Genomic DNA, 16,674 nt, shown 5'->3' on the forward strand with positions numbered 1-16,674 from the left:
AGGAATCGAAAAGAGCCTCGGATTCCAGGCACTCTTGACGGTCAACCCATGGTCGTTGGTTCCATCGAGGACCTAAGCCTTCCAAAGGCCCGTAAACAACTCCGATGATTTCCCAATTGTGGCTGGCTCCCCTAGCAGGCCGCAGTCTCTGTACATCATGTATTGGAACTAAGGCCGAGGTCGGATTGTGTCCTCTTGTCCGAATAGCGGCCCCTGTCCCGTACGACATGGTTGGTAAATAGTATTCGTATTTTTCGCTATACATTTGCGCGTTACAATGAAGTTGCTCATGGAATCCGGAGCTCTTTTCGATTTCCTTTCTGCACGGATTATCTGAGGATGTCAAGGATGAGCTAGCTGCTCAGGAATTACCGGTGGACCTCGACTCCCTTATCGCCCTCACCATCAAAATCAATGGATGCCTAAGGGAACGTAGGAGTGCGAGGAGATCTGGTCTCGGTGCACACTTGTGCACCCACTATGGCTCGTTCACCTTTGAGGGAATCCGGGAGTTTCCCAAGGCAGCTTTCTGAGAGGATTCGAAGCCACCGAGCACTCTCGTGAATCTACGATGGTGAGTTGGAAACACCTGAGCCTATGCAGTTGGGAAGAGCTAGGTTGTCAGTTGGGAACGTCAAGGGAGATGAACAGTAACTGTTGTCTGTACTGTGGAGGGGCAGGACATTTTATAGCTACCTGTCCTATTAGGAAACCCTTGTCTCTGTGGGTACCAGTGCTATGGTGAATCAGACTGTGAGTTCCCTAATTCCCATCACCCGCACACCCTTTTTTGTGCTTGTGCTAAGTCTCTCCGAGTGCTCATTGACTCTGGGCTGATGAATGTATTATGGATGCCACGATAGCTTTGGCGTTTGGTATTTCACTCAGCCTCTCTGTGCCCATGGATGCTAGGGCACTGGATGGCCGCTCTATAAGGGATGTCACCCATAGTACTGTGCCCGTTCAATTACAGGTTCTGGTAAACACAGTGAGACCATACAGTTCCTCCTCATTGCATCTCCCTATGTTCCGGTGGTGTTGGGATTTTCCTGGCTACAAATTACAATCCTGTGATTGACTGGACCACAAGCTTCATCCTGGGTTGGAGCCCATTTTGCCATTCCACGGCTTCAAGCAGCACAGCCTCCCAAGTCGTCTTCCTCAGGATGTTAGCAAGACTGTGGATGTCTCTGCTATCCCCACTGAGTACCATGACCTCCTGGAGGTCTTCAGTAAGGCATGTGCTACTTCCCTTCCCCCACACTGTCCTCATGACTGCCATTGATCTTCACGGGCACTGCACCACCTCGGGTCGTTTGTATTCTCTGTCCCGACCAGAGACCAACGCTATGGAGGATACATAGAGGAGTCTCTGGCCACTGGCTGTGCTCGTTGCATCTCATGCCGGCGCAGGGATTTTCTTTGCGGAGAAGGACAAGACCCTGAGGCCGTGCATTGACTACCGGGGACTTAACATTACTGTCAAGAATCTTACCCACTACCTCTCGTCGGCTTTTGAACTTCTCCAGGGGGCACCATATTTTCCAAGTTCGACCTTCGAAATGCCTACCACCTGGTTCGGTTACGCGAGGGGATGAGTGGAAGACAGCCTTCAACACAGCAGTGGACATTGAGTACCAGGTCATGACTTACCAACTGTTTTCCAGGCTTTGGTCAATGATGTGCTTCGGGACATGCTAAACTGGTTTGTGTACCTTGATGACATCCTGTTTTTCCCCCCAATCTGCACAAGAACATGTTCTTCATGTCAGACACAGTCCTTCAGCCCTCCTGGAGAACCAACTCTTTGTGAAAGCCAAGAAGTATGAGTTCCACCGCTCTATTACCTTTCTGGGATCGGTCATTGCTGAGGCAATGTTCAGATGGATCTTGGAAAGGTGAAAGCAGTGGTGGATTGGCCTAAACTAATGTCCAGGTGCAGTTGCAACAGTTTCTTGGTTCTGCAAACTTCTACGCCGTTCTTCGGGACTACAGCACCCTGGCGGCCCACCTCTCGGTACTCACCTCTCCAAAGGTACCATTCAAATGGTCTCCAGCTGTCGACAAAGCTTTTGTGGACCTGAAGCATCGGTTCACAACAGCACACATCCTCATCCATCCGGACCCCTCGCATCAAATTTGGTGGAAGTGGATGCTCAGATGTTGGAGTGGGGCCTTACTGGATAGGAACATTAGCAAGAGCTATTTAGGAGGGATATCACACCTGGCACAAATGTTGTCTAGTTCTGTTTTTTCCTGCGAGGGGTGCCTATACCTGCGCCCAGAGGGAGTAGCTCAAAGTCCAGGTACAGGGGGTGGCTTGGGTCTAAAATTATTTTGTGCTCTGCGGAGGGCCCTGACTGTGACGACCTCCCACTCTGTCTGCCTATTCTTTCTCTTTGCTCGTTTTCCTTACTAGGATGTTGGTGGGCGGAGCCGGAGGGTCGTCAGCGAAATGGACACACCTGGGCTCGGGTGAGTCCCAGGATAAAATACAGCTCTTCCCCATTTATTGAGGAACTCTCCATGCACACACTTATAGATTTTGGTTGTGGGAATTTTTGTGGCGGTTTGGTTTGCTTGCTTTGGCACTTTTCAACACCCCTCTATCACATTTATGCATGCAAACACTCACTTACACTACTGACTACGCACACCATTGTTAATTGTATTTAGTTTACTTCAGTTAATAAATATATTTGTTATTCTTATCTCCACGTTTCTCCCTTTTTGTTACGAACTTCGAGCCGGTTCGTGACACTGACCTTAAAGATCTCATCCAGGCCTGTCTGACTCCAAGTGTCTTGCTTGCTGTGTGATAATCGTCAGCATATTTTCTGGCTAAAGTGGAATTGCCAAACAACAAACAATACAAAAATATCAGTCACTCTGGAACAGTGATCACTCTCATTCCAAGAAACCTAAAACATATTGACTTGAACAGGAAAGAAAGTACATGCTTAATAACTTCACACCATCTGTTTAATGCGATTTAACATTAAAATTCTGATTTACATGGTAAAAACAAAAGATAACAAAAAAAACATGGTTGACCCAAGCGATCATCCAGTGATTTCTCTAACAACCTCCCGTCGGAGGACACTTAGAAGGTTTCTGGAGCCTCCCTCTGCCAAATAAATTTGAGCAGCTCCCCCACCCCTCAGTGTTCTGTAGCAACTCTCTCTCGTTGTATCTGACTGTGCCATTCACTTTGAACTTAGTTTACAGCATGAGCGGTCATGAGTAGATGCGCTTGTTTTGAGATCAAAGCGAGAGCTGCATGGAGAGACGTTTGCACATTTTGTTCTTAATCTTTGCTAGTAAGTGAGATATAAGCCCAGTTAAAAACGATTTGTAGTTATCTAACTTCATCGTCATCACATAACAAAACCTTTCGATAATGCCAATCATTTCAATTACAATTTCACTAGTAAAGTTGATAAACTCAGAAGTGAAAATGACAACATTGAACAGTGAATCTTCATATTTTAATAATAATGGTCAAGTTAGTGTGGAGAGCTGTAAAATGTATTGTTATACATCATGATAATCAACCTTGATGTGAAACTATTGAGAATGGTGGCAAACTACATTGTCACCCCTATTTGCTATATCTTTAACTACTGACTTTCAGCTATGCATATAGAGGGACATTCAACTGTACTGCACTGACTTAGATGACTGATGATAGGTTAAATAAATGGATGGAAACAGATTATAATTTTAGAATACATTCACTTCTGGCTCAAATTCACTGGTGTTACCTAACTATAAAACCAAGCAACAATAATCAGAAACTGTCAAAGAATGTTTCTCATACTTCTACTTCAAATGTCCCACMACCTGCTCGCTTTCAACCGCGGCTAATCTGTTTTTACAATCTCAAGGCTCAATCCCTCTACTCATCATATAACCTTGTATTGAAACCTCAGCTTTTCAAATAACTAAAATATCGCATCATTAGAGTGCTATAAAAAACACTAATAACATATTACCATTCACATACTGTCAACACTCATTACGTTTACATCAATCCTCCTTATCAATTACTATATTTTTTTATCACTAACCACTGCTTCACACCCATTAAACATCTATTATTTTAAGATTAACTTGTAATGCGCCAAATGTAGAAAATACATCAGCCAATTTTTAATCAATCCAAAACAACTTTGAAATTCTTAATTTCCAATTGACTAACTCTCTTTTGTTACCTTCCCTAGTCTACATCTCTTCCCTTAAACTCAGAAAGCTCTCTACAATCTCAACCACACTCCACCTCTGTCTTTCCGCTAACGTTACTTTACTAAGTGAACTATTTTTCTTTAATTATAGTCAAAACAACATATCTTCTGTTCACAGGGAGGCCACTTTAATTACTCTGATCTCTTCCTCCCTTTCGTCAATTCAATAAATATTTTTTAGAAAAAAACTCAAAGTCTCACGAGTTTAAAACCAACTAGGGTTTTCTTCTTGAGTCGCATGGTTCTCGAAACCCCCAAATATGTTCTCTTGTTTCGCCGGTTGTACTCTACCATAGCTATAATGCCTTGTGACCCTGCTCTACCACATAGTTTACTAATGTGGCCATGTTTGGCATATGAGTTTCTTCGTCTTTTTACGCCAATAACAAATGCACCACCTTACATATTGTATCAACACAGAACCTCCAAATCTACACCCTTTAGCGATTGTTTGAATTCGGCGTGATACAAAGTTCGACCATTTTTAAACATCATTCGTGCTCTCGCCCATATATACTGCCCATTTTAATGTGTTACCTAATATCCACTGTCCTTGATTATCACAAGGATTACTCAACCCTGCTCTGCTAAGAAGCAGGMTTGATCCAAACMCTCTGATTCATAATGCATAATTATTTTCTTGCCGTAAGGCAGTCAAGCACCCAAGCTAACTGGCTAAAGCTGGRTAAACGCTACTTCCAGACACAACCAAGAGAATACATCTTCCCTCTCCATTYTACTCAKCTCGCAGAGCTGGTTAGGCTCTACTTGTTTGTTAAAAACGTTGGTYACTAACTGTGCTGCTGGCAATAATTACAATTGTTATTTCCCTGACGTTTACTGACACCGGCCATATTCAAACCTGGCTTTGAGCATTCGTAAATTCATCAGTTATTCTGCACTCTGGTACATTCAAACTAGCGCTTTGAACTTCGAACAAAATAACCTGAGCGATCTTACCAAGTACCCCTTCAACAGTATCCATACAATAGGGTTCGCTATACGAAACCTAACTTCAATATGCTGTATATTGAGTTTTGATTCTCGTTTTATGTGATTGTTCAAGTCATTAATTGCCACATTTGTGCCTGCCTGAGGTCATTTTGCAGGGCTCTGGCAGTGCTCCTCCTTGCACAAAGGCGGAGGTAGCGGTCCTGCTGCTGGGTTGTTGCCCTCCTACGCCTCTTCCACGTCTCCTGATGTACTGGCCTGTCTCCTGGTAGCGCCTCCATGCTCTGGACCACTACGCTGACAGACACAGCAAACCTTCTTGCCACAGCTCGCATTGATGTTGCCATCCTGGATGAGCTGCACTACCTGAGCCACTTGTGTGGGTTGTAGACTCCGTCTTCATGCTACCACTAGAGTGAAATCACCGCCAGCATTCAAAAGTGACCAAAAACATCAAGCCAGGAAGCATAGGAACTGAGAAGTGGTCTGTGGCCACCACCTGCAGAAACCACTCCTTTATTGGGGGTGTCTTGCTAATTGCCTATAATTTCCACCTTTTGTCTATTCCATTTGCACAACAGCATGTGAAATGTATTGTCAAATCAGTGTGCTTCCTAAGTGGACAGTTTGATTTCACAGAAGTGTGATTGACTTGGAGTTACATTGTGTTGTTTAAGTGTTCCCTTTATTTTTTTGAGCAGTGTATTTACGCTCAGTGTGTCGTCTTGATCGCTGTAGAAAAGTTAGTTTCTGTTGGAGAGTTTCGTACGTCTTTCTCTCTCTCTGTCTTGGTTAGAGGAGATAGTTCAGAGTGACATTCATTCGTTTCATTATCGAGTGGATGTTTCGGCGGTTGTCGTTCTTCGCGTTCAATGATAACGAATTCCTAGCTGCAGACTAGTAATCAATATCAAAGACTTGTTCTTATTCTGTCGGTATAGTCTAAGAGTTTAACCACGTGGTATGGTTAAAGATTCATCAATGGTACACAACCTTCGTTCCTCTCCTAATGGAGAAAAACATGGTCTAGTGATAAATCTTCACCGATCTTTTATACTTTTTCCGGAACATGAAATCTGTTCGTACCTCAAGTTCTGTGAGGTGGAAGAAATCCCTTTGTTCTCTATGAAAGTTTTACCCTCTGCTATACTGTGTGTCCATGAGGAGATTCTCAGGAATTTACGACGTCTCTCTGGCCACAGCATGGGTTGAAGGAGGAAAGGGGGAGGCAGGGAGTGGCAGGGAGAGGGGGATGGGGCTTGATGTACCCAAACAGGCAACGTCATGACACCAGTGCTCAATTCTTTCCATATTCAAGCCAAATTGGTAGAATTCTCGTGTGCTTCTTTCAGCGACTCCATGGTCTTATCTAGCTTCATATTACAAAGAGAAACGGGTCCGTTTGTTGACATATGAATAGTTATTATTCCCAAACCTCTCCCAACTGTGTCTAGGGTGTTTTAGATTTCTACACTCCCGTCTATAATACACACCTTCTATTAACTATTTTCCAAACCTCTCCCTATTTTCCTGTGATATTTGTATTTATTCTTTGCTCCCTAGTTTCGTTTTATTGTGCTATTCACTTTATTAAAACCCCTCTCTTGGTCTTAGATTTCTCCCTATGTGTCCAGGGCTACATCTTTCTAACGGTCTGTTTAAGCCCTGAATGGCTTGACCACACCCTATTCCCTTCTATTTATATCCACGTTATTTTCTTATCTCTGATTATTGTACTCAGTCTATTGGTTATTGCCCCTGTCTCTAGGTTTTTATAATTGTTCTCTCTTTTTGAGTATATTCTTACTTCAAATGTTCCAATTTCTATGTTTCTCTGTACTGTATATTCTTCTACCTTGCAACACAGTATGCAATTGTTAATGGCCTCACCGGGCAATCACTGATGTCGTCTTGACATTTATTACTATTTTACTATAAGGTTCATGTTTTTTTTAATTTATTCGAACTATTCCAACTTCTAGTATCATATTACTTCAATGGTTATTCATGTACCATTCACACTCCCCTCCTTTAGTGTGGGACTGGGTGCGTCCTCCCTACCAGGTCACACTTTAAGCATCGGTTCGGGAGAGGTGCGTGAACCTTTCCCCACCAACAGCAGAGAACTTTTACACTCACGTTTACACACCTCTTACGCTTTCCAAAGCAACCTGATTATACAGCACCCTTTCTGATTCACTTCCTCAACACAGAAAAGGCAGTATTCTACAGGATTTMTACCTATCCAAGCAGTCCCCATTGATCGATTCACTTCCTCAATGCAATAGGCYGTATCACAMGATTTCGACCCATCCAAGCAGTCCTTATCGATTCACTTCCTCAACACGATAAGTGGTATTACAGGATTTCTATTTAATTTTATTCGACCATGCAGATGGACAGTTGCCACTCCAAACTGGATCAAACAGAACAATCAACAGGGCAGACAGAGAACCTGAATGAGACTGAACACACCCACCCCAGATGAGCAACTGAGCGAGCTGGATGAATTGAATGGCCCACTGACTCGGACTGATTGAATAWGATGAATGGGTTGCGTTTTGTGCACAAACTCAGACAAGTCTAAACAAATAAGTCCAGCCAAACTGAATCAGACAACACAGTCACAACTCAAACAGAATGAACAAACTGGTCAGATGAACTGCCCGAACAAATTAGTGAATAACCCCACTCAACTGAGCCAGCCAAGACAGAAGCACACAACTCTCCTTCTACAGTTGGTCACACAACAATTACTATACTCTATTTTCACTGTTGTAACCCTCAAAGCTTTTTATCCCCTCATTATTTTGCATGCATTTCATTTGAACTCAAAAGCTCCCAATATTTCTTTGGTTCGTCAATTTGGAGATCCACTTGGTGATCTACCGCTGAGACACGTTCCTGGAGCGAACCACACAAACTCTATACTATAGGCAAGAACTTTACCTTTGTTTTCAAGTGGCCATTTGTTTGTGCTGTTCATCCAAGAGGCCCTTCCGCAGTTGCAGATTTTCACCGTCTATGGTCCCTTTTCGCCACTCCTGGCAAGCTTGCCATTTATCTTGTGGAAATATTCAGTCAATAATATTTCTCAAACTGTTGGAAAAGCATTCAAGATGAAGCTGGTTGAGAGAATGCCAAGAGAGTGCAAACCTGTCATCTAGGCAAAGGCTGGCTATTTGAAGAATCTGAAATATAAAATATTTTGATTTGTTTAACACTTTTTGGTTACTACATGATTCCATGTGTGTTATTTCATAGTTTATGTCTTCTATTATTCTACAATGTAGAAAATAGTCAAAAAGTTTGGACACCTACTCATTCAACTACAGTACCCTAGCAGTAGTCAAGCTGCTTATGCTGAAAAGCCTTGTTAGTGCATAGGGTAAATTAGCTTTTGGATTTCCATTTTTTTTCCGGATTCAGACGAAAGCTAATATTTCACTTAACTTTTTTGTATTAATATGTTACAGGTTTCTAGTGATGCTTACAAAGACAATTTCCTCTGGGCTGTACATTAAATCACTATGGTGTAAGGGACAATACAAACAAGACAATAATGAAGAGAAACAAAGAGATTCATCTCTTTTATTCCCTGTAAACACCATATATACATATTGGATCCGGAATTGTAAAAACATTTGACCATTTTACAGAAGATCATATCTACAAATGTATAATAATCACAGTTTGAATATTCAATCAAACAGAGCACATCGAACAACACCAAGACAATCAACAGAAAATACCAACATTTCGCTATAGTCAGTCATAATTTTACACTCACAACACATCTGTTCATATTGCTAATTTCACTGGTACGGGAGACAAATTTGACACTCTCTCTCTTTGTGGACTGGTCTCCCAGGGAAATAACATATTCAATAAACATTGCTCCAATGTTTTCATGTGAGAATTTAGGCCTAGTTTGGACCACAGTGTTTGACCCMTTTCACAATTCAAATTGTACTTTCCAGCACGTTTAAAGTAAATGTTCCAGCAACTATGGTGGATGTGGAACCAGGCCAGTGCATGGCTCAGTAGTGTGAAACGGGTACTAGAGCTTTGCTTCCAATGTTTTCGTTGTCATGGAGGACACATTTCTTTAACCATAAGAGTACCACATTATCCACAGTCACTACATTTGTCTTACCAAGATATCTAGTATGTTGTTCATTTGACAATCAAATTAAACAGCAATGAAACGATTCAGGCAAATTATTTTGCTGTGTCAAATGAACATTAATTGTTGCCTTTGTAACATGACAAGTTACAAAAATCATTGATTAGTGAAAGTCTTCATTGGTTGAAGATACTCTACAACGTTAATCTTTACGCCATATCAACAGTTTGCTGATCAATGATAAACTGTTTTACCTATAGTGTATATAGCTCTGCTTCTGGGGTATTTGGGTACCTCAGTGAATAATAATGAGATGTCCGCAAGCCATTTCATTATGTTAATGAATTTATTCAGATTAATTCCTTGTATACGCTCTCAAGCTGCTCCTGAAAGATCGATTGACTCATTTGCCCACGCTGCATGTTCTCTACYCATTGTTGCGGAGTAGAGAGCCAGGTTGTGAATCCTGTGTTTTCGGTTTGCCAAGTTGAAAGGGTGCAAAAAAGAACAGTAGTGTTTCCCCTAAGCGGGAGTTAAAAGCCCTCAAACCAACAAGCCCTAAACATCAAATTACACAAATCAAAACAAATCGATCCTGTGATTGTTCAATAGCGGGGGGCCACGTGGACTTGTTTGAGGGAGAAGGCATCCCACCTAAACAATGGTGGGAGAAACACTAAAATCCCAGAGGCGTCGAGAGGGGCCTCCTTTACACTATAGTCAAAATAGTTACACATAGGTGACAAAAAACAAATAGGGGGAAAATAACTACAACCAAAGACTGCAGCTTAGGAGCTATTCCTTCATCAGAATTCTCCATATACTTCATACTTCTGTGTGTGTGTGGTGTGTTTGTTGTGGACTAGGCAGCCGTGGCTGAGGAAAAGTCACTCTTTATCATGTCCTTGACAAAAGCATGGCCAGAAGCCAGTGTGTTGCAGGTGCATGTCAGCTCTTCTTCTCTGAGCGAGTGGTCGGGCTACCTTTAAACGTAAATGTTGTTAACATCCATCCCCGGGACCATACGCCTCTAGCTCGGCCAGGTGACCCCTCACTATGACAGCTGAAGAATATACTGGTGAAGAAGCAAATGCGGGCGGCTACAATGCTTCGTCCTACAAATTAATGAGAGTACAAACAAGGGTGTGTGAGAAAGGATGGAAACAAACAATTGAATATAAAATAATAATATTAAAAGATTTCCTTCAGTGAATGGACAAAATGAAGAACAGAAAGGAGAGAGAGCAATGGACTTGATTTTAAACTCCAGAAAAGCTAAAGACAACATTAAATGCCAATCAAAACCGACAGAAATAAATAAATCACATTAAATTAACAACTAAAGACCAGCCCTAGATTCTCCAGCTGAACTCATTATTTATACAACTTCATAGTAGGACATTTGGGGTCAAGCCAGGAGTTCTTTTTGACATTGGTGTTTGCAGAATGTAGGCCAACTAGCGAATCCTGACTCCAGATACTTTGTCATAAATAGAACATTTGATGTCAATGGGAGATATGCATAGAAATACAAGTTACGAATGATCATCTCAAGTAATATTTTTGCCTTAAGTGCTTTGTAGGGCTACGGTGAGAAAGGAAAGTGGACCTGGTGGACAAATCTTTGAAGGGTTGTGCGTTGAGTGCATTAGTAGTCTTTAGTTACTGGTTCACAGTGAYAGTACTACTGTATGCGTTAGGGGTCACAGCGGTAATTCAAAAATATATTCAGCAAATTGGCACAAACACTTTTTTGGGAGAGTAATAAGGATTGGCATGCACACGGACCTGCATTAGCAACTGGCTTCAGAAAATGCTAATCAACATAATCCTTTCAATTCATTCATAAATAAAGCCATCCTTGGCATCCCAGGAAAGTGTATTAGATTATGCAAGGGGGGGGATAGTAGGACAATCCATTGGTCAGAGGATCTGAGTACTCATCCCATTGGAGAGAAGAGTTGAGAACATGGGGGTTTTGAACAGGAGACTGGTATTCAACATTCAAATTGTTCCTTTACACTGCGTGTGTGCATGTGTGTGCGTGTGTGTATGCGTGTGTGCGTTCACATGTGTGTGTCTCAGTTAAATTCTTGATGTGGCACAAGATAGTTGGTGGGGTCTTCAACATTCCCTCTTCACTTGGTCCTCTATAATTTCCTTCAGACACTGTCGTCTAGCATGCGCCACTTCCTCTGAGCAATGTCCTCCAGCTATCGTTGCTGTTTGATAAGTCGCTCAATCTCCGCCCCTAACGTCTGAAGATTTTCCTACAGAGAGATAGAGAGAGAGAGACACACATCAGGCAACCCATTCAACAGTGAAATATTCTGAGCTGGACTACATTGTTTCCCGTGGGTCATTTGGAGTCCTTCGCCTTGCACATTTCTAGGTCATCAAAGTTAGACGACTGGAGAAATGGAAGATGAGAATGAGGACAGAGAGAGAGAGTACAAGACAGAGAGAGGGAACAAGATGGTGAAGAAGACACACAGAAGAAAGAARGAGAGAGGAGAGAGAGAAAAACAGTGAAAAACAGAAAGTTGCTTGCAGCAGGGATGGATGCGTATCGTCTTGGTGCTTTCCTCAGAGACTGTTTGATTGCCTGATCACCCCAGTAGACTAATCCTTCTACCACGGGCAATGCTCTGCTGGTCAAACAATTGGGCATCAAACCTGGGTCTTCTGTGCAACTCAAAACCACAATAACCCACTAGGCATTTGTTCTCGGAGCTAACATGAGATTTTGGGTTTCAGTCAAGGTAACTCATAATGCGAGGATAGTTCACCAAACCAGCGCTCTGTTACGCAGGTACAGTATCTTACTTGTATTTTTATTTTATTTTTACCTTTATTTAACTAGGCAAGTCAGTTAAGAACAAATTCTTATTTACAATGACGACCTACCCCGGCCAAACCCTCCCCTAACCCAGAAGACGCTGGGCCAATTGTACGCCACCCTATGGGACTTCAGATCACGGCCGGTTGTGATATCTGTGAAGCCAGCTACCATAATTTGTGGCTTTCCATAGCAATATCCCAGTGAGCAATGACCAACGCAGGACATCCATGGACGTTAAAAGTGGTTGAAATTTGGTTAGTCTGCTCTGGCCTTGATTTCAACTTCTACAAACGTAGATTTTTGGTCAGGTCCGAACCGGCCTTGATTTGACCCAAACATAGATCTCAATACTGTTTTACTGTACTCTACTGTACAGTACTCTACTCTACAAACTTGTGAAACAGACATCTATGATTGGTTCAGATTTGGTCCGGTTTATATAATTGTCAGCCATTGTTGCCTTTAATGCTAGTTATTGCTAGTTTGACCACCAGAGGGCATCTTTGAGAAGCATTTGATAGTCTTCAATATTGGCTGTACTAGAGAATTTAAAACCTTTTTTTTCTAAGAATATAGTATATGGGATTGATTTGAAGAAATGTAGCTTAATTAATTTGATTAACATTATAGTGTTTCTATTCCAAGAAAAACAAAAAGCGAAACCCTCAGGGTTTCCGRTAGGAAAATATGGTGCTGTACAACATGACGGTCGGGACTAGGCTATAGTACTAAGAGCATAACATTTCCACACCCTAATTATAGTCTAACCATTACACAAACAGAGATTCAGTGAAAATAAAAATCTAATTGATTTACCAAGACCAGTCCCCATGCTTGTCTCAGAGCAGCGCGAAACGATGCTGAAATAGTTGACCACACGCGGGTAGGCTYTTGCTTCAAACCCTATTGTTTCTAACTTCAATATCCTTTCAAAATAAATTAGACATACACCACTTTTAACAGCACATTACTCAACACTAGTGAGACTCGTGTTGTCTACGGTAGGCCTACAGTATATCTACAAATATATTTTTCAATGACGTGACTCTCCACCAATAATTACATTTAGAGGATTGAAGGATTCTAAATTAATATCTAAGGGGCATTTTTAGTTAGGGCAAATCTGATATATGAGAATATCTAAGGGTTTTTATATAATTCTAAATGAAATAATAATCGCTTTGTTTAAAAAATAACAATATTTTGGTGATTATTTCATTTTCAAATAACCGAAAGTGAGCGTTTGTAATCTGAATAAAGGCCAAAATATTTATTTATAGAGGGAGAGAAACCAAAAGCCCGCCATGCCTATTTTTTGGACAAGGACATCCCGGCCGGCCAAACCCTCCCCTAACCCAAATGACGCTGGGCCAATTGTGTGCCGCCCTATGGGACTCAATCAATCAATCACGGTCGGATGTGATACATATATATTGTCCTGCTAATAGCCCTTGCTAGAAATGTTGTTTSCAGAATTCCCAGCCTGCTACGCTTGTGAAAAACAAGGTTAACTTCTTTCAGCTAGGGGGCAGAATTTTTATGTTTGGAAAAATAACGTTCCCAAGGTAAACGGACTATTTCTCAGGTCCAGATGCTAGAATATGCATATAATTGACAGATTAGGYTAAAAAACACTCCAAAGTTTCCAAAACTGTCAAAATATTGTCTGTGAGTATAACAAAACTGATTCTGCAGGCGAAAACCTGAGGAAATCCAACCCGGAAGTGCTTTTTTATTTTTTTTATCCCTGTTCTGTTGCCTGCCCCTCCTCCATTTAAAGGCGTATCAACCAGATTCCTTTTCCAATGGCTTCCTCAGGCTGTGACCAGGCTTTAGACATAGTTTCAGGCTTTTATTTTGAAAAATGAGCGAGATTTTTCAAAACGAGTCAGGTGTTTGATTAGTTCCTGCGCGCGAGAGAGGTAGCTCGACATTTTCTTTCTCTCTTTTATTGAGTAGGTTATCGTCCGGGTTGAAATATTATCGATTATGTATGTTAAAAACAACCTGAGGATTGATTATAAAAAACGTTTGACATGTTTCTACGAACATTACGGATACTTTTTGGAATTTGTCTGCCTTTCAGGAACGGAACGAGCATGTGGTTTTCTGACCATAACGTGCAACGCAAATGGCGTTTTTTTGTTATAAAACTAATATTTATCGAACAAAAATAACATTTATTGTGTAACTGGGAGTCTCGTGAGTGCAAACATCCGAAGATTATCAAAGGTAAGCGATTAATTTTATTGCTTTTCTGACTTTCGTGACCAAGCTAATATAAGGCTAACTGTTCTAGCATTGACTGATACACTCACAAACGCTTGGATTGCTTTCGCTGTAAACGCATATTTTCAAAATCTGACACGATAGGTGGATTAACAACAACCTAAGCTGTGTTTTGGTATATTTCACTTATGATTCCACGATTATAAATATTTTTAGGATTATTTTTGAATTTGGCGCTCTGCAATTCAGTGGTTGTTTAAGAAAATGATCCCGGTAACGGGATCCGTAGCGCCAAGAAGTTAATGAGCGGGCCGTCCCTGTGTGTGCATAAAAGCATTTCCACTGCAATTTGTTACTTAATCTTTATTCCAGACAAAAAAAAATGTACTGTACATTTTTCTAGTTTGCATCATGCCTGTTGTTTTATGTGTCAGGTAATTCATCTGCATAAAATGGTTGGATGGAAACATGGTTACTGACTGATATGTCAACCGTAAAAACAGTGCAGGGGTATGTAGTGTGAGCAGAAGTTAATTGTATAGCTTAATAAACTGAACTCTGGGGCTTTTAATCCCCGCAACACAAGGTGAGACAGTGTGTTTGGGGGACCCACCTTGAGTGTGATGTTCTTGAGCAACGTGTCCTCCAGCACGGCCTGCAGCTTCCTGTTGATCTCCAGCGAGAGGTCAAGGGTCAGGCCGCTGTCAGCCGGGTGGGAGGTGTATAGGGAGGCCATGATGCCCCCCCGCCTGCCTAATTGGGCTTTGTTAAAGTCTGAGGCCTCTGAAGAGAGGGCGCCCGACTCCTCTCTCAGCACATAGCTCTGGATGATCCTGTAGGGGGCAGAGAAACAATAGTCCAGTCAGTTGCGCACATTAGACTACCATTTCAGGTGCCATCCACACGCAATACTCAAAGGGCTGCCATTTTAAACTGTTGGGCACATTCAATCAGAGCCCTAATGGCAGTAGTTGTGCCCATAAGAGTTACTTAAGCAGGTCACCACAGGAGAGAGYGTTGCCAAGACCCTATTAATCAAAATCACCCATCTAATCAGTATGTGTGTGTGCATGTGTGTAGGCTATAACGCTTCAATGTTTCACTTGTTCATTTTCTTAGCATCAGCTCCAAATCATAGTCTACGAACAAAAATAAATGCAACAACTTCAACTATTTCAGAAATCAGTCAATTGATATAAATTCATTAGGTCCTAATCTATGGATTTCGCATGATTGGGAATACAGATATGCATCGGTTGGTCACAGATACCTTAAAAAAATAAATAAATAGGGGGGCCTCCCGAGTGGCACAGCGGTCTATGATAGCTAAAGTATGAGTGTGATAGCTAAAGAGATGGGGAAAACACCTGTCTCCGGATTACATCTTCAAACTAAGGGCAACCATGGCATGGCATCCGTGACAGGGAGACGCGTCCATCATGCATGATGATGTATATGGGTAAGATAGTCTAGCTTTAGCTAGCTACCTTTTCAGATATTACACGTRTCTAATTTTGACAGAAAGTGGTTTCATTTCAAGCTAAAGTGTACTGTTAGCTAGCTAGCTAACATTAGCTGGCTGGCTCCCTAGCAGACGTTATTATTTGTATCCCAGAGCTGTTTGCTTTGCTAGTTAGAGCCTAATGTTAACTAGCTAACATTGAACCTGGTTGGTTAGCTCCCAGCAGATTCATGCAGGGTAGCAATGACATGATTTGGCACTATGTTCATTGTTGTTTAACTACCTAACGTTAGCTGGCCTGCTCGTTAGCTAACGTTACGTGATGTGTGTGATCTTACAAGTTGTTTACRTAGCTAGGTTCATTGTTTCCCTAGCTAGCTACAAGTGTTGAAACACCAGAGATTTCCTTGACCCATCACGCCCTAGRGACTCCTTGTGGCGGGCTGGGCACCTACAAGCTGACTACGGTCGCCAGCTGGACGGTGTTTCCTCCGACAGACACATTGGTGTGGCTGGCTTCCGGGTTAAGCGAGCAGTGTGTCAAGAAGCAGCGATGGGACAAGACTTTAACTACCAATTGGATACCACAAYATAGGGGCGAAAAAGGGGGAAAAGTAKAAAAAAATATTATAATAATTTACAATACAAATAAAGTGGGTGATGCACAGATATCCTGCCTACCGTTGTCTAGAGCCTATGCCCTCAAATGGRGAATGGGAGGCAAGCTTTAATTACGAGTTGATATTTAGATCGTTTTTTTTATATACAAGATTACATTTAGAATTGTTATTTGTTGCACAAWGACTGGGATTATGAAAGC

The 16,674-nt window shown here is 41.8% G+C and overlaps 1 protein-coding gene across 1 annotated transcript in view; it reads right to left on the reverse strand.

Moving 5' to 3' along the window:
- Positions 1-8,772: 8,772 nt before the first annotated feature.
- Positions 8,773-16,674, reverse strand: part of ccdc186 (coiled-coil domain-containing protein 186) — a 114,876-nt gene continuing 106,974 nt past the window's right edge. Inside the window, exons 15-16 of the mRNA XM_024005179.2 lie at positions 15,006-15,225; positions 8,773-11,591 (exon numbers count right to left, since the gene is read on the reverse strand). Of these exons, the coding sequence (XP_023860947.1) occupies positions 11,535-11,591; positions 15,006-15,225 (277 nt within the window). The 3' untranslated portion in view covers positions 8,773-11,534. The remainder of the gene's footprint in view (positions 11,592-15,005; positions 15,226-16,674) is intronic.

The sequence above is a fragment of the Salvelinus sp. IW2-2015 genome, linkage group LG17 (genome assembly GCF_002910315.2).
Source record: "Salvelinus sp. IW2-2015 linkage group LG17, ASM291031v2, whole genome shotgun sequence".
Taxonomy (NCBI): Eukaryota; Metazoa; Chordata; class Actinopteri; order Salmoniformes; family Salmonidae; genus Salvelinus; species Salvelinus sp. IW2-2015.